The 23,247-nt window shown below is 38.5% G+C and overlaps 1 protein-coding gene across 14 annotated transcripts in view; it reads right to left on the reverse strand.

The window, feature by feature from the left end:
* Positions 1–23,247, reverse strand: part of magi2a (membrane associated guanylate kinase, WW and PDZ domain containing 2a) — a 552,919-nt gene that overhangs the window by 73,634 nt on the left and 456,038 nt on the right. For 12 of the 14 annotated variants that reach the window (XM_059987234.1, XM_059987231.1, XM_059987233.1 and 9 more), the window contains 4 exons: positions 14,724–14,755; positions 8,369–8,558; positions 7,688–7,729; positions 55–146 (listed from right to left, as the gene is read on the reverse strand). In XM_059987234.1, the coding sequence (XP_059843217.1) occupies positions 55–146; positions 7,688–7,729; positions 8,369–8,558; positions 14,724–14,755 (356 nt within the window). The remainder of the gene's footprint in view (positions 1–54; positions 147–7,687; positions 7,730–8,368; positions 8,559–14,723; positions 14,756–23,247) is intronic. The other 2 variants (XM_059987235.1, XM_059987232.1) reach the window with 1 other exon arrangement.

Genomic DNA, 23,247 nt, shown 5'->3' on the forward strand with positions numbered 1-23,247 from the left:
TTTCTTCTTTGGCTTTTATTCTGGAAACTGAAATGAATATTACAGATTACTTACTGGTTGACCAGGTTCATCTCCCCCGAGGATTCTGAAACCAAATCCAGATTCTTGTCTGCGTAAATAGACATCTAATTCACGGTAATCTGGACCTAATTTAAATGAATAGAAGATTAAGTACAATCAAGTTAGTAAGACACAACCTCATGCTTGTGAATTCTCTTGGAGTGAATTTAAAATAAAACAACCAAATGTGCTTTACATTAGTTCCTACAACATGGAATATAAGGACTGCATTACACCAACAAAGACTTACACAAGTGAAACAAGTGTGAGTTCCAAAGGTGAAAAATTTCTAGAATAAATAATCCAGAAAACCAAAAGAGGATCCTGCTCGCTGTGGCTGATTGCTTTTACATATCCATTAGATTAGAAGTGCTTCAAAGACCAAGAGATTTTGAGTTAATAAATAATAATAGAATCTATTGGATTCAGTTCTGTGATCCAGAATTCTCTGCGGCTGGCAACAAACAGAACTTCGTCTCCAAAGCTAAGGCAGAAATATGATGTGCCTCATGCAATTATCATCATCTCAACCAAACTTAGAAATGGTCAGCAATTTCTTCAAATGGAAAAAATAGTTTTGATATCAAGATTAAATGTTTACTTTTTTTATTTGCTCAAAGGCACCTTGCAAAAGGCATCTCAGCAAAACAGACCTGCTTAAGTATCTTAAGCATGTATTTACAGGTAGTAATTCAAGCAGCAAGAATAGAAAGAACAGTTTTATGGCCTGAACAACTTATAAAGAATCATTTTCAATCCAGAAAAGTGTGATACACTTTGGAAGGTCATATTTGAAGGCAGAATACAGGGTCAAGGTCAGGATTCATAGCAGTGTGGAGGAACAGAGGGATTTTGGGATCCTCGTTCACAGATCCATCAAAGTTGCCAAAGTTGATAGAATTGCTAAAAAGGTGTATGGTGTGTTAGTCTTCATTAGTTGAGGGGGGGGGGGTTTGAGTTCAAGAGCAATGAGATAATGCACTACAATATGCTAGTTAAGACTACACTTGAAATATAGTGTTTATCTCATTACAGGAATGATGTGGAAACTTTACAGAGAGTGCAGAAGAGTTTTTACCGGGATTCTGACTGAACGTGTCTTATGAGGATAGGGAGCATGAGCTAGGGCTTTTCTCCTTGGAGTAAAGGAGGATGAAAGGTGACTTGATAGAGGTGTACAAGGTGATGAGGCATAGATCGAATGGACAGGCAGAAACATTTTCCCAGGTGGAAATAGCTAATACGGGGGGCATAATTTGAAGGTGCTTGGAGGAAAATATAAGGGTGGATGTCAGAGTTAAGTTTTTTCTTTACAAAGTGTGTTGGGTGCATGAATCACATTTCCAAGGGTGGTGGTAGAGGCAGAGTCATCAGGGACCTTTATGACACTGTTAGAAAGGCTCATGGATAAAAGAAAAGTGGAGGGCTATGTGGGAAGGAGGACTTAGAATAATCTTAGAAGTAGGTTAAAAGGTTGGCAAAACATTGTGGGCCTATACTGTGCTGTAATGTTCTATGTTCTCTAATAACATCTGCCCATGTATCTCCCACAACATTTTAATTAACGTTAATGTCTGAACTCTGTAACATTTAGTTAATAGCTTTGATTAAAAAAGTTATCTAGCATGCTAAAACATAATTAGTCTTTTTCAGAATTTCCCTCTGTTCAGCGAGCAGAATACCGTTTTGGATGAAAATGATTTGTGACTGAGGTGGATGACCTGTGATTGACCAATCAGCCTGTAGAACACACAGTGTTTAAATTAGGCTGCTACAAAAAAAGTTTTCTCTAGTCACTCAGTTTTCTAAATTAAAAATCTTTTACTTGTTCCTTAATTATTTGCATGTACTAGTCAATATAGGTAGGAAAATGGCATTTTATTTTCAAATGGAGTGCCATAAGTCAAAACTCAAGTTGTTAACAAACAAGAGGATTGGGTTGTGTATTTAATAACTTAGTAATATTTGAGTAATATTGCAAATACATTGTTTGATTAAGCCTTCTTTGTTTGCTTAAATAATTCATTATGGGTTATATGCGAAAGTATGTGTAAAGCATGCGTCATTACACCACAATATTGTAAGTGTGCACGTCACTAAGGTAAAAACATAATGAAGTACACGTTAGCCCCACCTCCGTGTTTTTCATTCGATTAGTTTTGTGTTATGGAATTACAAAACATAAACTAATGTTTTGTAAGTACCTACCTACCTGTTGGAGAGCAGCAAGACATTCGAGTTAAAAAAAAAGTACAGCATGTTTTTTTTTGCAAGAGGAGAAAGAAAATTAAAAAGGCAGAAAACAGACAGAATTCACAGGCTTATAAACAGTAAGTAGTGGGTGATAGAAAAAGCAGAAATGGCTACATTGATAAGATAGATGCGTTCAACTGCACAACAGATAATTGGATTTGGAAACTGAGTGATTTGAGCAGTAATTTAAAGCAAATGGAATAGCTGAAGAGAAACAAGTTCCAGTTTTGCTGAGTGTAAATGGTGGAAGATAATATAGTCTGCTTAGAAGTTTGACTGCTCCAACCAAACCAACTGAAAGGAGCTTTGCTGATATGGTGAACATAATGCAGAATCATTTAGAACTGAAACCAGTGTTGACTGCAGAACTCTTTAAGTTTCATAAGTGGAACCAAAATGAAGGGGGGTCTATTTCAGTGTACGTGGCTGAATTGAATAAGTTGTCTGAGGATTATCAGTTCAGTGAGGGGCTTAATGATGCACTGCAAGATCATTTAGTATGCAGAATCTTACAAATATCATTCCAAAACAACTCGTAACTGAAGCACAACTCATATTTAAAAGACCACTTGAAATCATTGTATCAGCGTAAAAGCGCAACCAGAGATACAATCAAATCAGGAATGAAAGTGATTGTGAACAAAATAACAACGTCTAAATGGAAACCTGCCTGGCTGAACAAATTGTGTAATGTTGTGGATGGGGATCACATACATCAGACCAATGCAGGTTTAAAGGCAAAACCTGCAGAAAATGCAATGAAGTACAACACATACAAAGAGCATGTTGGACAAAAATAAATGGACTGCACAGGGAAGAGAAAAAGATTAAAAAGTCAAGTTGCAGTTTCAAAAAGAGTACTAATCTGCATGCTGATGATGGAAAATCTGATAATGATAAGAGTGACACAGGATTAAGTAGCCTTGAGATTTAAAATGTGAAAACTAACATTAGGCAAGCAATATGGTGTACACCAATAGTGAATGGGAAATTAATTAAAATGGAACTGGACATTGGCTCAGCTATTTCAATCATTCCACAAAATGAGCTTGAATGGCACTTCCCAGATACTGAACTGAAGCCTGTAGATATCTAACTAAGAACTTAAGCCAGAGAAAAAATAACTCCTGTGGAAATGATATTCATAACATTGAAATATAACAGCCAACAAGCCAAATTGGGGATGTACATGGTAAAAACAGGAGGGCCAGCAATGTGATGCAGTGGCTAGCTGAAACAACTTGATTGGAGATCCATCACTATTTGCATGCACTTCCCCTGCAATAGAGTCAACTGAAAGCGAATTAAGAAAGGTACTGATGAGGCCGCACCAGTGTTAAGGATGGCACTGGAAAACTCAAGTACATCAAAACATATGAGTGTTAAATGAAAATGCCACACCCAAGTTTCACAAAGCCTATCCAGTTCCAGCTACCATTCGTGATAAAGTAGTCAGTGAGTTAGATCGCATGGAGGCTGAAGGAATTCTTTTCAAAGTAGAATGCAGTTCACAGGCAATGCCAGTGGTCCCAGTAGCCAAGATGGAGAGATCTGTCAGGATCTGTGGTGATTTTAATGCAAACATCAACCCAGTACTGAAAGTAGATCAATGCTCTATGCTGAGGATGGAGGATATCTTTCCAAACCTTTCTGAAAAATAAAAAAACACTTCAGCAAAGTTGACTAAGTTGAGGACTAGTTACAGATGGTAATAGTAGAAGAGTCTGAAGTATTTCTCACCATAAACACTCACAAAGGGCTTTATTGCTGTAATAGGATTATTTTTGCAGTACCATCTGCAGCTGGCTATGGATAAGATGCTACAATGCTGTCCAGGTATGTAGCGTAACCTGTTACCAGTGAGGATGATAAGGAACACCTCCAAAATGTCAGGACACTGTTAAAAAGATAAGAAGATGATGGGCTCAGGGCATGACACAAGTGTGAATTCTTTAAACCAAGCATCACTTACTGTGGTCACACAAATGATGCATAAGGATTACACAATGTGCTGAGAAAATTCAAGAAGTGGCGGATGCCCCAAGGCCAAAGAACATGCCACAGTTGCCACCCTTTTTTAGGATTTGCCAATTACTATAATAGGTTCATGCCAAACCTGGCTCTGTGCTCCATCCCTTGAACTCATTACTAAAGATCGGGAATAAATGGCAATGGACAAAGCAGTTTGAGGTGGCTTTCCAAAAAGGTAAAGGAAGAATTGACATCAGACACTGTACTCACACATTATGATCCACATTGTCCAGTGAAGCTTGCCTGTGATGTCTCACCACGTGGTACAGGTGCAGTCATGTCACGTTATGAGTGATGGAAGTGAACGCCCTATAGCCTTTGCATCACGTTCCTTTACTGCTCCAGAGAAAAATTATACACAGATTGGTGGAGGCCTTAAGCCTGATTTGGGGAGAACTTGCATGGGAGATAGTTCACCCTCATTACTGATCATGAACCACTAATGTCCATTATCAAAACACGCAAGTGTGTTCCACTAACAGCAGCATCATTAATTCAGAGATGGGCTCTGTTTCTTGGAGGACACAATTACAAGATTGAATTCAAGAGGCAATTAACCATGGAAATGTTGATGGATTGTTCCATTTTTCCTTGAAAAAAATACTTAAAGACTGTACAAAAGAGGATACTCCTCTTGATATATTTTCCTTAATGCAAATCGCAAGTCTCTCTATTACTGGAGAAATGATCCAAAAGGAAATCAGGTTTATTTGGCAACCAAAAAATGACTGGACTGTGCAGCAGAAATTCCAGATCCCCCATTTTTACCAGTGCCAGAGTGAACTTGCTCTTGACAAGGGTTGTCTTATATCGGGATTGAGAGATGACACACCATCTACACTGAGTTAAAGTGTTGGAGGAGCTAAATGCTGGTCTACAAGGCGTGATCAAAATGAAAGTGTGGGCTCAAAGCTTTGTCTGGTGGCCAGAATAGATCAACAGATTGAGCAGCTCACCATGCACTGTTTGGAATGCCAACACATCCTGAAGATGCCAAGAGCAGTGCCTCTCTATCCCTTGGTATGACTTGCATTATCCTGGCAGAGGATTCATGTAGATTTTGCTAGAACATTCACAGGCCCAAATTTCTTGAGCTACAGAGTGGCCAGAAATATTCGCAATAGCCTCCACTACAGTTTCATACACTGTTGATGTGTTGAGAAGTCTCTTCTCAAATACTACTGTTCCAGAACACTTAGTCAGTGACAATGCACCACTGTTTCTTGTGGAACAGTTTCAGTCATTCCTGATAATGAATGGAATAAAATATATTCCATTGGCACAGTGCCACCCAAATACAAATGGCTTGGCAGAAAGTTTTGCCCAGAGTTTAAAGAATGCACTGCGAGCAATGTCAGCAGAACTCACTACACTGACGCTAAATCAGAAGCTTGCCAGTCTCCTCCTTGTACACTGGAATGCAGCAGACTACATAGCCGACTTGTACTCATGCTTGGATCTCCTCACACAGTCTCAGAAGTAGTATGCAGGACAAACAACTGAGAGAAACTGAGGGCTCCTTAAACAGGGAGGTTCAATGTTTCACTCCTGGACAAATAGTCCTGGTGAGGGTCTACAAAGTGGGTACTTGGAAAGATTAAGGACAGAACTTGACCACTCTCCTACACAGTGGAGATTGTGCCTGATATCATCTGGAGACACAGCATCAATCAGCTGAGGAAAGCAAAGTTAGAGAAGAAAGGTGTCCAGAGCTGTTAGAACTACTTCCTGCAGTTCCAGAGTCAAGTCCTGCAACTACCACAGAGGAGGACCTAAAACCTCAGATTGATTCACAGCCACAAGTCTCACCTGCCAAGCAGAGTGAGTGACTCCCCTCGTCAGGAAAGACATTATTCCACAAGAGTAAGAAATTCTCCACAGCTATTAAACCCTTAGGCCTGAATAGGAGAATGTAAAATTTACTCTGCTGTGTATGTTTATATAGTAGTTCTGTTTTATATATATATATATATATATATATATATATATATACACACACACACACACACACACATAAGAATGACTAAAGAGCAATACATTACATATTTGAGTTGAGATGCATTCTATATTGATTTGGAGTTTGCAGGGAGGAGTGTTGTGTATTTAATATTTCAGTAATGTTGTAAACATACTGTTTGATTAAGCATTCTTTAAGCACCTCACAAAAGTAAAAGTACACATTTCCTGGCTCTGTGTTTTTCTTTTGATTTGTTTATGTTTTAGAGTTATGATGTGTAACAGGTTGGCTGTGCAACAAGAGCAATTCAAATTGTAAATTGCACAATAAATCACGTAAACAGCAGAAAGTGCTCATTTACTGATGATATGCTTGTGACCACATAGCACTGTTATGATGAATGCATTACCTCCACTACCTCATATGTTGACTGATCTACACAAACCTAAATTAAATGCTCTTTAATTTCTTCGAGAAACTGACAGCTACTAAATTTTGGACACATAAATATATAGCATGATGCTGCTTACATAATAGTAGTGTAGTACAAGACATCTGATTTTAGTTTACTAACTGTAATAGGCAAACCAGCTCAAAAAATGAGAGAAATAAATGTAAAAATATAGTCCAGATCTTGTAAATACACATTCCAGTTTTATCGATGGCAAGTTCTTGTAATACATGTACAGGGTTTGAGGATGTTTCACTAAACTATTAAGTACATGCCTGTTCCAAACAAAGCAATCTGGTGAGTTTTGAAATGTTCATTACCAATGTGCTCAATACAGCATCACATACAGGTTGCAGCCAATCTTCTGAATTCCAGAATCAATGAAATTGGCACTTCCATTTACTTCAAACAAAACTGCTCAGACCTATGATCTGCTAAATACAGATATCGCAAGAAATTTTGTGTGTTTCCAACAGTGAAACCTTGTCTGGTACAGCAGACCTCCAGCCTAGGGGAAAGATGTTGGCAGTTCCACTACATGACAATTGTGAACTGGCAAAATTCCCACACATTTCATTACTTTTTGAATGTGGTGTTTGCCAGACACTGGATTTGTGATTCTGGTATACCATGTGCACAGGCAGCAACTTTCCTACTGCCTCATTAAGTCATTGTGGAAAACTCAAGCTTTTCATCAAATGGGAATGAAATCTGAGCCAATGAACCAAATGATTAGTTAAAGCCTTTCTCTTTCTAGCTGCTGTTACTTACAATGCTTCAGACCTGTCAGTGTTAGAATAAAAGATAACAGGAGAAAGAAAATGATCATGCAGAAATAGTTGGCTGCAACTAGATGGCTGATTAGACAAACACAATATCCAAACAAATGGGGAATTAGATAGAAACCATAGAATGATGAATGCTAAAGTACTTGCCGGAAGAATCAGCCCGATATGCAGTCCTTGGTGGTATTTGCTCTGTACAGGAAAATGTGGAGTTAAACAAAACTACGTATTCATTTGGAGACATTTCATGTTGCCCATAGTTATTCAAAATTACTCTTCATAAACTTTAACCAAAGGCCTATTTAGAAATTGTTTTAGGAAAACTACTACATATATCAAGATTGAGATTGAAAGAAAATTATTCCACATTGCACCCAAATATGGAAAATAAAACTGATTCGAAAAATCTACACATAGGGCTGATAAAAAAATCTGATTTTACTGCTAATTCTAACAAAAGTAAATTTAATATATTTTTAAAAATATTCATCTTTTATTCCCACCATCTAGAGAGGCTAAAGTTGCATTCAATACCACTTATGCATGAACCTATTAGTAAGTACCTGAATGTTTCAATTAAATCAAAATTTTAAACAAAGGAGCATATGTGTGTGTTGCTTGGATTTCCCAGCATCTGCAGATTTTCGCTTGTTATGTACAGTACATATATATTGCTGAATGTCAAACTGGAAATCAATTGAACTCAAAATGTTATTGTATGTGTAAACTCTTTATAAATTATGTGGCACCAGAAAATATTACTACCTGTTGGAAGGTAGTCATTAACCTGCTTATTTCCCACTGGGAATAAAAGGCAAAAACTTCACTTACGCCTACTCTCATAGAGAGCTCTCGATTTCTCATATACTTCATATGGGTCAGGTTTCCTTTGATCAAATCCTTCAGAAGCATCGGGGAAAGAAGCCCTGTGGACATGTTGTTGGAAGGGCAGACTCTGTGGTAGGGGTTGTGCTGGGAAGTTTGCTCGAGGACTGCCTTGATTCTCCCATCTATCTAATGCCTGAAACAAAGAAAGTGTTAAAAATATTTGCACCTCATGTTTTCAATACTGTCTATTTTCACTCAAACTGGATACAGATTCTTGCTCACACTAATGGTTAAATGGTGCCAAACATTCAATCACAACTCATTCAAGTGCTGTCACTTATACCAAAATACACACAATTTTACAATACTAAACAAGCTATTAAGACTAGCAAGCCATTGAATTCCATTCAATTTCCCACCTTACTTCACCTCATCTCTTCAATGGATCTTCATAGCTGGGCTGACTACATGAATTTCAGGAAAAGAAAATATAAAATAAGAATGGTAAAGAGTGAGCATAAGAAAATATTGGTAGCAAATGTAAAAAGAGAAAACAAAAAAAATATCCTTTAGATATGCGAACAGGAAAGGAAATGTTATAAGGAGTGATTAGGTCAGGTCAAAGACCAAAGAGGAAGTTTTAGTCCTGGAAGCAAATGATATAGTTGAGGTATTAAATGATACCTTACTTACGTCTTCAATAATGAATATAATATTGCCGGGACACAACAAAGGAAAATGTAATTGAGATATTGGATGTGCTAAGAATTGCTAAAAAAAGGAAGTACTAGAAAGGGTAGTGGCACTTAAAGCGGAAGTATCATCTCTTCCAGGTGGGATGCATTTTAAGATACTGTGAATAGGGAATTAGAGAAGTGCTGATTATAATCCTTCACCTTCAAACATCAACAGATTAAAGGATTAATGCCTGTGGTCTGGAAAATTGCAAATGTTTTATCTTTGTTCAAATAATGATATAGATTCACCCAGTAATTACAGACCAGTAAGTTTAATATTGGTAGGGAAGATCATAGGAGGAATAATCAGGGACAGAATTATCCTTGGAGAAAGTTTGCAGAGATTTGTTAAAACAAAGCATGCATAACTAGCAGGATAGAATTTTCACTGAATCGACTAATCAGTAGCTTGTTTTATTGTCCATCGTTTTAGGCCCCCCTAACAAATGAAAAGCTTAGCCAGGTGCTGGCTAGGCTTTATGAAAGTTGTCAGAGTCGACAGAGAGCAACGTGAAAAGCAGAAAAATGTTTTGAATTCAAGATTTGGTAATGACCAAAGGGGTGACACAAAATCTGATTATCTTCTCTTCACACATTTCCTGTGGGAATGACTTTGACCTTTGTAATAACATCACCATATGGCAGATGCAAAATGCATCTAATGAAAAATACTGACTCCAACTACTTGCCGGTGGAATGCTTTGACGCTTGTAATTGAATTAATTAACATTATATCTCTGGGCAAACGGAATTATCCAATATTTTCTGATTTTTGATAAAAACATGGAATTTTATTTTATTTCTTTCATGGCCACCTGCTTAACACTTAAATCGATCTTGATACAGACCAAAACGTAAAAACTCTGATCTTATTTTCTCCTGGCTTTTGATTGTAACAAATTATACTAAACATCTTATACATTTTATTTACAATTTAGCAAAACATTAATCTTGTAAAAGTTGTTGAATAGAATATACACTATAATTACATACAAGCATAGAGAAATGTTACTTCTATTCACTGTACATCTATTTTAATGGGTTACTTTTACAATAAATTTTTAATATTTTAAATGCCCAGAAAAATGGAATTCCTAAACTGAGACTTGGATACAATTGATTATAGGATTTATGAGCACTGACTGATATGTTATGTAGTGGTAAGATTACCATTATCTGTATGCACTATATTAGTCAGCAATGACTGGTGATTTCCGGCATCATGTAATTTCTCGTTCACTACAACAAAGAACATCCAGTGCCACTCTATTCAATAGCATGGGGAGGGGGGTAGAAATTAGAGTGTGTGCCTGTCCAAGTGACTATTCTCTAAGCTTTCTCTCATCTTAAAAGACAGTTGTGCTTTGTTGTCTAATATTTTTGGTGTGTTGTTGTCTTATTTACAGTTAAAAGAAACATAAATGGTCATGCACTGTTGTAAATGTGGTTAGTGCAAGCGACTTTAACTGAATTAGTATCCTTTTAAGCAATAAAATAGGTTAATAAATAAATGTCAGTACAAATTTGTAAAAAGCAAATGCATTTGATTATCTCGGTTGAATTCTTTGATAACGAGGATGCATACATGCACTTTACAAAAGGCATTCAACAATGTACCATGCAATAATTAATTTAAATTTGTCTAAATTAATTTTATCTGAATCTAATGCTTCATGAGTTTATTGGACTCAAATACTTTAAAAAGTATTAAGTCTTTCAGGTGCTAAAAGATAAGTATAAGTAAATGCAATTCTTTTTCTATGCAAACACTTTTCTGCAAAGAATCAATAAATGGTTCTGAAGAAGGTCTCCGCCCAAAATGTCGACTGCTTATTCATTTCCACGTATACTGCCTGACCTGCTGAGTTCCTCCATCATTTTGTGTGTGTTGCTTTGGATTTTCAGCATTGCAAGAATTTCTTGTGTTTCTAAAATAAATGAAATGGGTTCTACACTCTAAGATTTTACAGAGTTCACTGCACGGAGGAGGTTTGACATGATGTATTGTTCATTGTGGATAAAGGGGAACAGTTAATGAAATCACATTTCCATAAGACATTTGGCAAGATTTTGTGAATTGATGCTGGAGTCTCAACTTTCCACAATTTATATAAATGATTTGGATGAAGGCAGGGTTGTTCAAATTGCTGATGACACAAAGGTACACAGGAAAATAAATTGAGAAGAAAGCATGATGAGGCTACGATGAACATAGTTCTTAATGCATGGTTTACTAAAGGCTAGCATGCAGGTAAAGCAAGCAATCAAGATAACTAAGCAGCCTGTGATTATTGCTGTGACATTTTGGCAGCATGAAGAGGGTCTGGGGACTATGATCTTGCAAGTTTTATCATAAGAAGCACCCCTCTATTATGGAGTCGCACATATCCCACACGAACAATGCCTGATCCTCTGCTTAGTAGACAGATGGGACTTTGGATAATGGAAAGGATTACTCCCCATTATTTTTATTTTTTCTCCCACCTCATAGTCCCTGGCCTTAGCCTCATATTCCCTGGGATCCAGGGTCTTGCTGCACATCCTCTGACACCAGTTGTCGTGTTTAATTGGCGAGAGTTTGCAGCAATGAATTGCCCATATCTGGTCAGTGTGTACTACATGGCAACTGGAACTGATGCAGATTACAGAATCACAACTTTAGAAGAATAATGACATTTTTGCATAATTCTGTTATGTGTGTGATTCTCATTGTGTTAGTGCTGAGTTATTGTGGTAAGAGTGCAAATTGGTGTGGAGAACCATAGATGCAGAGGGTAATTAAATAAATGTATCTGGAATCTGAAAACTATATTACCAATGAATATGAAATTACCGAATTGTAGTTTGTTTTGCAATGTCCTTAATAAAGGAAACCTGCCATCCTTAACTAATCCAATGTCTCAATAACTCTTAACTTCCTCAGAATTGGCCAAGGAAATATTCATCCAGTGTTTGGAATAGACAGTAAATGCTTACCTTAAACAGAACAAACAGAACCTAAAACAGTAATGCTCAGCAATCCTTGATCCACCTTTTAATAATCATAGAAACCTAGATAACAAAAATGGGCCCCTTTGCTTGCCTTGACTTTGCTGACAGTGATGCCTATGTAAACGAATCACTTATTCACACATTTGGCTCGTGGTCCCCCTATGCATTTCCTATTCAAAAGCCTTTAAAACACCAATTGCACCTGCCTCCACCACCTCCTCTGGCAGCCCACTTCAGATATTTGCCACCCTTTATATGAAAAAATTACCTTCAGATCTCCTTTAAATTATTCCCTCACCTTAGACTTGTACCCTCTAGTTCAAACACTCCCACCCATGGAAAAATGATTCTACCTATCCTTGTTTATGTCCATCATAATATAAACTTCTATAAGGCTACCTTCAGCAAGGATAAACACAACCAATCTCTTCTTACAAATGTCCATTCCAAGCAATATCCTGGCAATCTTTTCTGAAGTGTCTCTATTGCTACCACATCTTCCCTATAGTGTGACAACCAGGACTGTACACAATACTCTAAGTGTGTACATGAAGTTGTGTACAACTCCAGTCTGACATCTCAACTCTTGTACTTAATGCATTGGCTTATGATAACAAGATTGGCATATGACTTCTTTACTACCTCAACCATTTCTGTTTTCACTTTCATGTCGCTAGCGCCCCAAGTTCTCATTGTACATCAACAAGCCCAAGGACCTTGCCATTTACTATGTACATCTCACTAGAATTAACCTTGCATTAGCTATAAAAAAAGATGGAAAAAAGACAGAATTATAGTAATAATCAACTGTGCAGAAGCTTGCAACTTCCTTGGTTTTTTTTACATATTTGTGTAATAGTCTTGAATTCCTGGCATTTACATACACGAAAGTTGGCAGTTCCTAGCAGACTGCAAACATTTATAAAATCATTAATTTAAACTAACCTAATCTTTTCATGGAGATTACTTTTTGTTTAGAATAACTTGGACCAAATTTCAGAAACAGGTAATGAAATTATGATACATTATTGGAATGTCTATAAATTGGATTGATTATCTGCAACTCTTTTATGCAGAATTTGCACAAAACCTAGGTGAACTTGCACTGATTGCAAACTAAAAAATCAGAGTTTACTCAGCCATTGCATTTGTACAGAGATGAATTAATATGTTTTTATTTTAGTGACAATGAAATGGCTTCTTGGACAATAGAATTAGTGAGCATTGCTAACTTCCCAGAAATGCAGACAGACAGTGATTAGATTCATGTGCAGACAAAGACTGCTATCTACAACCTAACCCCTTTTATCAACAACAAAGATTTCCACTTGCTCAGTGTTCAAGGGAATGTAAATTATCAGAGGATCTTCTGCATGTTCAATGCCATATTTCTGAGAAGCACACATGATGCACCGATCCTCTGGAAGAATGAACTGGTATAAAATTTTCAAGGCCTGTAGTTTCCAGAGAGATGAAATTTGGGGGATAAGGATTCCCTCCAGATCCTAATTCATACTCCCAAAACAGTGCTGAGCAATATTACATTGAGAGTCATGTAGGTACCAGAATTGTTCTGTAAAATGCTATTGTTCTACATGTGTGATTAAGTCTAGGTGATCTCAAGACTTCATGGAGTAAGAGAAACATATAGACCTAGAGCTAGAGAGACATAATGAACAGGTGAACCAGGGGTAAGTCCTTGAACACTATCAGCTTTATCGTCCAGCAAAGCTGAGGAGAAAGGCTTTGAACGCAGGAACAATTAATGACTCCCTAACAAGGAGATGCTTTTCACATCTAGGAGCCTTCTAATAAATTATGGGCTCCACTCAAGCATAGAGGTCCTTTCTTCATTCAAATTGTGAATGTCCACTTAGTACACTGATAATCAGCTGAGGCAGCCCAGATGACATAAAATAAGCCCCCACATCATCTTTTGCAGGACTTCCCACATTGACCATTATACATCACTGGAATGATCCCAAATCAATTCACTGAAATTGCTCACTACATCTGTTTTTAGCAGTATGCAGTTCACACTGACATATCTTGTGGGCACGTGTTACTTGTCATTTTTTGACTCGGGGAGCTATCAGACATGAAGACTAGAGTTGTTAATATCTCTTACCAGAAACTTCTTATGGTGATCTATAAAGGTCTCCTGGCATTACAGACCTCTGTCCTGGCATTTATCTCACTAATAAGAATGGCAAACCTCTTTTATTAAAGGCTCTTTGTTGACATGTAATCTCTCTTTTTCAAGACAGACAAATTGTGTTTTGCTGGTTTCTGGCTGTCATAAAGCTGATATCCTTTTCTGATTGGTCTGCAACAAACTGTCAGAAGTTGCATTCAACTGAGCTTAGTTCTTTGAGATCTGAACATATCCCAGTTTAGAGCATGATTCTGGATGTAAATTGCAATAGTACTGCTTCTAACAATTTTTGTCAAACTTCATTACTTTTCTTTGTAAGGAATCCAACCAGGGTTAATGCCTAATGCAGCAGTGAAAATAAGTAAGTAAGTAATCAATATATTGTACTTCGACTCAAGTTGTTTCAGTTGACAGTAGGAATTGGATCAATTAAAAGAAGCATTGTTAAGCTTACTTGAACCAAAATAATACTTACATGTTTTGAACTCTTCCAAGGTGAAAACAAGCCTGCAAAGCAACAAGAAGAGGGAAAAATGTGTTTGAAAGGTTGTCTACAATGAATAGATATTATCATTAAATACTGATCATAGTCATTATAGCTGCATGATTGATGCAAATATTTGCATTAATTTAACACAATCATCCCAGATTTTCCAGACATCTTGCACTTTTCAATTCAAGTTCAACTGTCATTTAACCATATGTGTAATACTCATGAATACAGCCAAACAGGACAGGGTTACTACAGGTAAAGATGCAAAGACACATTACCAACAGTCACACACAGGATCACAATCGGGTAATAAAGAGTTCCGAGGTCCGCCTCCTCCCTCCTTGCACCTGCAATGCTGCAGCCTGAATCATACAAGTCAACAAACCCACAAAGAATATCAGTAAGAATACAACGACACAGAATATGCCTATATATATTTATAGTCCAGACCCTCCAGCCCACTGATATTATCTGTCAACTGGTCCCTGATGCCCACTGGGTGACACCGTGGCTTTGAATCCAGACCCCTCAATCCATTTTAAATCTTCAGTCACTGTAACTGTGCTGTGGTGCCCCCACTCCCGATAGAATACAATGGCGCAGACGCCTCTCCTCTGGCAGCTGAAAAGCTATTGACCTTGCTGCCTGAGGCCTGAGTCCATTGAATGATGCTAAAATAAATCTGCAGTTGGTCAAAACGGAGCTTCTTTTGCCGAGTGAAACTCTGGGAAGGGCAGTTCCAACTCTGTTGTGGACACTGTGCCACACAGCCCCTGCTGTAGTGCAACAGTTTCGTCCTGTCACTCTGGGCGGCTGCAAACAGGCAACACCGTGGCTTCAGGCCCAGATCTTGATAAGACCGAGGACTCGGCTCCCTCCATCCGCCCCTGCTTGCATCCAATAAATCAGAAAATTGAACTTGTAATGTCCAAAGGGGTCTTTCGAACCCAAGAACAGCGACCACGACAGCCACTCGTTATTTGACTGTGAGCTTCTGTTGAGTCAGGCAGCAGCACATTGTGCAGCTCCTTCATTATCTCTGCCAGCAAGCAACTCGCTGATAGCTTAGACCTGCAGTCCTTTGAGTTCTTAATGTATAGCAGGATCTTGCAATCACTAGACGTACGTATAAGTAGAACAGTAGCACCTATTGTTGACCCTGTAGAAACCACGGCAACCAGTCATGTCGCCATCATACCGGAAGACCATTTTGGAATAGTCCATGCATTGTGTCTTATTTACATTGTAAAAGTCCCAAGAAATTATTGCAAAAGTAAATTATCCTGACAAATAAACTCTTCTCGAGCTTCCAGCCGGGTACAGATATCAATTTTAACCTATGTTTCGATGACAAACTCTGCCATCCTCATTAGTGATGATGCCTAGGCATATTTAGTTTGGTGGTATATATACCCCTGTCATCCATCCTTCCTGATTGGTTAGTCCTCAACCAATCAGTTTCTGCTGTTCCACCTTGTTCACAATCAAATTCCAGTTTTTACTTAGAGCGAGAACTTCGTCTTTGTTAAAATTCTTATTCTCTAGTCTTATTTCAGTGGCTTCCTTCACCAGGTGGTCCAAAAAGCCATTGGAGTGGCACAGTAGTTTTGTGCCGTCAAAGTCAATCCTATGGCAATTGCGAACGTAATGTTCTGCTACCATCAATTTCTCCAAGTAACCCAAACGCATGCACCTCCTATGCTCTTTGATGCAGGATTCCACTGTGCCAATATACACTGCTCCACATACACAGGGAATTCTGTAAATGCCAGCCATCCTGAGTCCCAGGTCAACTCTGGTCTACATAGGCTGGGATTTGAGCTTCCGTACGGGTTTGTGGATGGTAGTAAATTCTTCAGGATCTTGGCAATCCTTCCAGAAACTGTAGAAATATAGAGAAGACAGGTGGCAGTGACAGGTTCCTCCTCATTGTTAGGTTTCCTTGTTTTTCTGTTGGCCCTTTTAAGGATTGATTTCCTTTGCCTTGTAGCCATTCTGTAGGAACATCGTGTGTAATCAAAGTAGAAATAACCGCTCTATGTTGGGAGGTTTGAAGTATAAGTTTACAGGATTCCCTATGAAAGTGGAGCAGTGTATATTGGCCATACAGGGTGCAAGGAGCATTGGAGTTGTATCCATTTGGGTTAGAAGAGTGTATTCGTCAGATATGCCAGGAGAGCACTAGATTCTTCTTCAAATTATCCTATTTTAAAATTGCTTAACAGCTTCCTGAAATATTGATGCAGCTCCAATTGTGATCACAGAAACTAGCTGAATAACCGTAGGGAATCTGATCTACCAAGGTTAACTTTGAATTAATGATGGTGAAAATGACCTCAGCGTTGCTTTAGTTTCTGTTCATTCTTTAAAGGGTGTACTGTATCCACAGTGTATTTGTTATGTTAATTAATTCTGAATTCCCATACACCTTAAATGTTTTCTTGGAAAACAGAGAAATTTATATACTAGGTGTTTTTCAGAGATGTTTGAAACCGTAAGAATTGGTTGGCAAAAAATGTAATGTTTTATGTATCACAGGCCACAGAAAAATCTGAGGTTGAAATACGTTTCTGAAAAGAACATAAGAAATAGGAGCAGGAGTAGGCCGTCTGACCCATCGAGCCTGCTCCACCATTCAATAAGGTCATGGCTGATCTGACCATGGACTCATCTCCACGTTCCTGCCTTTTCCCCTACTATGCAAAAATCTATCCAACCCTGTTTTAAATATATTTACTGAGGCATCCTCCACTGTTTCATTAGGCAGAGAATTCCACAGATTCATCATTCTCTGGGAAAAGCAGTTCCTCCTCATGTCCATCCTAAATTTACTCCCCTGAATCTTGAGGCTATGTCCCTTAGTTCAAGAATCTAACATTCTCATACAGCAATAATGGTTGCATGATCAAGCTGATATGTAAATAACTATCATAATCTATCACAAGATTAATATGGTAAGTGACAGCCATCATGGCCTCAATGCTGATATCTAGTTGATAATGTGGGAAAGCACTCCACAAATGTCCTGTCTGCAAGGAACAAGGCAAACTAAATCTGAGTATTTCAATCATTTACAAAGTAATGGCTGGTGTCATGAATAATGTTTTCAAGTAGTACTTACCCATAACCTGTCCACCAATGCCCAGCTGGGGTTTCTCCAGAACTACTCAGCTTAGATGCTATTACAAATATGGACCAAAGAGCTGAAATCCATCTGTGTTAGCGTCAGGGCAGCATTTGACTGAGGGTGGCATCAAGGAGCACTGGTCAAACTGATGTGAATGTGTATCATGAAGGAAACACCCCATTGGTTTCAGGATATTACCTCAGGGGTTTCTCAAGGTAGGGTCCGAGGCCCTGCCATTGTCAGTTATTTCAACAATGTATTTCCTACCATCACAAGATCAGAAATTTGGATTGCAGATAGTTTTGCAATATTTAATTTCATTTGGAACTCCTCAGCAAATACTTGCATCCAGCATGACCAAGGCAAAGTTTAGATATGGGCTGATAATGGAAGGAAACATCTATAACATGTATGCACCAGGCATGACATTCTTCAACAACCTATACCTTATGAGTAGAATTACAATATTTAAAAGATCTTTATATAGCCATATGCTTGGGAAAGATGTTGAGGGATACGAGTACAATTCAGGCAAATAGAGCTAGGTCACGCAAGTAAATTAGTTTTATGGATGAATTGGGTTGAATGGCCTGCTTCTGTGCTGAGATTTAATGTCATTATCATTATCAAGTCTTCCACTATCAGTTTCCTGGAGATCACTGAACAGAAACTCAACTGAACAGCCAGATAGTAAAGCAGGTGCAAGGCCATGTATCTGACAGTAAGTGACCCAACACCTGACACCCCAAAACCATCTTATTATTTACAGGGCACAAGTCAACATTGAGATGGAATACTCTACTTGCCTGTGTGAGTGCAGCCAAAACAAAGACTGCTTACAGGCACTCCATCAACTATTTCCCTCCACCACAGGTGCATTATGACTGCAGTACAAAATGCATCGCAGTTACTTGCTAGAGGTTACTCAGACATTATTTCTCTAACTGATAAACCTCCTTTTCTTAGCAATATATTTATTGGTTTTTTTAAATCAAGAAAGCATAGTACAAAGGAGGTTTGTGCGGTACATAACAAATGTACAATTCACATCTATGAAAGAGATGCAGCCATAGTACAATCATGCTTTGGTTGCCCTCCCTGCCCGGACCAACCCCTCCCAATTCCCATCTCCAAGCCATCATTGCATTGGCAAAAAGGGTTAAACAGAACCTTTATCCACACAGAGCTGCATTGGTATACAGAATGCGTATTTTCCTAACACGTAAACTGTTGTATGTTTACACGTCAGAGTTCGTAGAATTTTACTGGAGAATGTTGAAAGTCAGGGAGTTATGTGCAGGGGAAAGGAAGAAGGGATAAACCTTTAGTTTGGCTGGGAATTCTGAAAATATTCAAGAAAGGGTTCCCACACCTTTTAGAACTTTATGTCCGAATTGAGAGTTGAATAATGGATCTTCTCATGGTGTAGACGACATGATGTCCCTAAGCCACTGAGCATGGGTGGGTAGGGCAGCATCCCTCCAACAGCGTGCCTGGCCAAAAGAGAGGCAAAAGACGTATGCGACATTTGGTTGGACTTAGGTGCGTGTCCTCCTCTCCGGAGGTGTTGAAAAGAGCAATCAAAGGGTTAGGTTCCAGAATGTAATTAAGTATTTGGGATAGACTTTGGAAAACATCTTTCCAGTATTTTTCCAAGCTAGGGCATGCCCAGTACATGTGAATACAGGAAGCCTCGGTCCTTTAGCATTTGTTGCAGCAGGGATTAACAACTGGGTAAATGCAAGATAATTTAGTTTTAGATATATGGGCCCTGTGTATGACCTTGAAATGTAACAGGCTGTGGTGGGCACATAAAGAGGTTGAGTTAACTAACTTGAGAACTGAATCCCATACATTGTCTGACAGTGAAAAATTTAAATCTTGCTCCCACGCAGTTTTAATTTTGTCAAGGGGGGCTCGCCTCAGAACTGCTAGCTTGTCACAAATAGTAGATACTAGACCTTTGCGCAATGGATTCATGCACAGAAACATATCAACGACGTTTGTGTCAAGTGCCTCAGGAAAGTTTGATAACAGAGGGCTGATAAAATGTCTAATTTGCAAGAATCTGAAGAAATGAGTGTTGGGTAAGTTAAACTTTGCAGACGTTTGTTCAAATGATGCAAAACAGTTGTCTTTAAAGCGCCTGATGCCCTTTCTATACCAGTCTTGAATTGTTGGATCATGTATAGAAGGCTGGAAGAGGTGATTATGTAGAATAGGACTTAAAAGAGAGAAGTCATAGAGACCACTATACTTTCTGAACTGAACCCATATTCTCAGGGTGTGCCTGGTAACAGGATTAGCAATTGGCTTAGGTGTAAGAAAAGGGAGTGCGGATCCAAGAAGTGCGGAAATAGAGAAATTCTTAATAGAGTTCAGCTCTATTGCCACCCATATTGGGCAGTCAGATTGGTTGTGGAAATGAGACCAAAAGATGAGATAGAGTTTGCTAGCTGCCCAGTAATATAAGTGGAAATTGGGCAGAGCCACACCCCCAACACTTTTAGATTTTTGTAGATGAACTTTATTCAGTCGGGGACGCTTGCCCTTCCATAAGTAGGACAATATGATTGAGTCTAGCAAGTCAAAGATGACTTTAGGAATGAAAATCAGTGTGGATTGAAAAAGGTATAAGAATTTAGGAAGGACATTTTGATAACATTAATTCAGCCCATCAGGGACATGGACAAGGGTGAACACTGTGCTAGGCTCTGTTTTGTACAAATTAGTGAAATTTTCTCCAAATAGATGTTTACTTGTTACTGTGATGCCAAGATAAGTAAATTGGTTATTCACTACCTTAAAAGGGAGGTTATGGAACTGACACTTGTACTTCTCCATTTATTGGAAAAAGTTTGCTTTTGTGTAAATTAAGTTTATATCCTGAGAACAGGCTAACTATTTGTTAAGGAGTGAGAACATGGGGGGTAAGGAGGTGATCGGGTTTGATATAAAAAGTAAAAGATCGTCAGCATAAAGGGAGACTTTGTGCTCAACTCCCTCCCTCCAAATCCCCATCAGATCCGCACAACCGTGGAACGCTATCGCCAATGGCTCTATGGCCAGATCTAAAAGTAACGGGCTTAAGGGGCATCATTGGTGGTTCCATGTTTGAGATTGAAAGGTTGGGATTGCTGAGAGTTGGTCAAAACAGAGGCAGTGGGACACGAATTTAACAATTTAATCCATATGATGAAACTTGGTCCAAAATTAAATTTTTCTAAAACAGCAAAGAGGTAAATTCCATTCCACATGGTTGAACGCTTTCTCTGCGTCTAAGGAGATAACACATTCGGGAATCCCAACTGAAGGTGAATATAAGATATTTAAAAGACAGTGTATGTTAAAAAAGGGGAGGCGGTTTGGTTTTCAGAAATAATAGAGGGTAGGATGTTCTCCGATATACGGGCCAGAACTTTAGCTAAGATTTTGACATTAACACTTAACAGAGAGATTGGCCTGTATGAGAAGCACTCTGTTGGATCTTTGCCTCTCTTTGCTAGAAGAATGATGTATGCCTCATTAAATGACGCTGGCAGTTTACCTTGCTTAAACGAATCAGATAAAACCAAGGTTAGTTGAGGTGAGAGCAGTGACGAAAATGATTTAAACAATTCTACAGGGAACCCATTGGGCCCTGGAGATTCACCAGTCTGCAGTGATGAGATGGCTTAGGATATTACCTCTAATGATATTGGCTCATTCAGTCTCATTTTGAGATCAGCAGAGAGCATAGGGATATTTAAGCTATTTAAAAAATTCTCGACCAAAATGTTATCATTTGGGGATTCAGAGATGTAAAGTAGGGAGTGAAAGTTGCTGAATGTGTCGTTGATTTCAGAGTGATTCGAGGTGATGCTTCCATTTTCCATTCGAATTTTTGTGATGTGTTGTTTGGCTTTGAAGCCCCTTAATTGGTTGGCTAAAAATTTACCAGACTTGTCACCATGAACATAGAACCTGACTCTTGCTCTTCAAGATTTGGCATTCAATTGGGTGAGTGGAAATAAGGTCAAATTTAGTTTGGAGTACCACTCATTTTTTATATAGCTCTGGATTTTTAATTCAAGCATATTGTTGATCTATTTCTTTAATTTGATTGGCCAGGTTAAGTCGCTCTTTATGGTGTTTCTTTTCATATTTGCAGTGTAAAAAAATATTTGACCCCTGAGGTATGCTTTCAAAGCGTCTCAAACAACCAGGCTTGAGATTTCAGGTGACGTATTGGTATTAAGGAAAAAGATTATCTGGTCCTCCATAAATTTTACAAAGTCATTATCTGACAGTAAAGTCGAATTAAAATGCCAGTGCTTATTCATTTGAGGAAGGCCAGGAAGAATTATAGACAGGACAACCGGAGCATAGTCTGATATCACTATGCTCTGATAAACACAGGAACAGCTGATTATCAATTAGAAAGTAGTCAATTCTAGAAAAGGTGTGTTGGGACGTGTGAGAAGAAAAAATATTCTCTCTTACTTGGGTGGAGAAAGCGCCATGCATCAGAGATGCCATAGTTGGAGAGGAAGGACTGAATTAATGAGGCAGATTTGCTTCATACTCGGGGAACAGGAGACGATCGATCCAGCACTGGATCTAACCAACAGTTGAAGTCTCCACTTAGTATGTGAGAGTATGAACTCAAATCAGGCAGCGCAGAAAAAAAACTTACAAAGAAGTCCACATCATCTGAGTTAGGAGCATATATGTTAGCCAACACTACCAGTGTGTTATATAATTTTCCTGAAACAATGGCGAAATGGCCGCTTGTATCTGATATTGTGTTGTGGAGCTCAAAGGGAACGTTTTGATTTATGAGAATCCACCCCCCCCACCCCCGGCTTTAGCCTGAAAATTGGAGTGAAAGTGCTGCCCCGCCCATCGTGACTTAAAAGATGGGAATTATCAGAACTGCGAATGTGTGTTTCTTGTAGAAATGCAATTGCTGTGTTAAACTGTTTGAGATGTGAGAACATCTTCCTTCTTTTAACAGGATGATTCAGCCCCTTGACATTCCAGCTCACAAAATTTAATGAACTAACCATTCTCCTTTAAAAAGGATAACAGGTTGATAGGCATAAGCAGTGTCATGTTTTCGGGTATCAGCTCTAAGACAAAAGTGTAATACAAAGAGAAACAGGGCAGAAGTAAATCCTATATAACAAGGCCTTCTAAGGGTTCTTAAAACAAAACTGGCATTGGCATACCTTCCCTCCACCCCCCAATGCACAAGACAGCTGCTACAGAACGTAGCAGCAAGTTCTTAAGAACAATGATCATCTAACAGTACAACTTCCTGTCAGGCGTAGTGTCTTCATTATTGTTACTTAAAGGAAATGGTAAGCATTCAGCACTCCTAAAATGTGCTTAGTGAGA

The sequence above is a fragment of the Hypanus sabinus genome, chromosome 13, assembly GCF_030144855.1.
Source record: "Hypanus sabinus isolate sHypSab1 chromosome 13, sHypSab1.hap1, whole genome shotgun sequence".
In the NCBI taxonomy this organism is placed as follows: domain Eukaryota; kingdom Metazoa; phylum Chordata; class Chondrichthyes; order Myliobatiformes; family Dasyatidae; genus Hypanus; species Hypanus sabinus.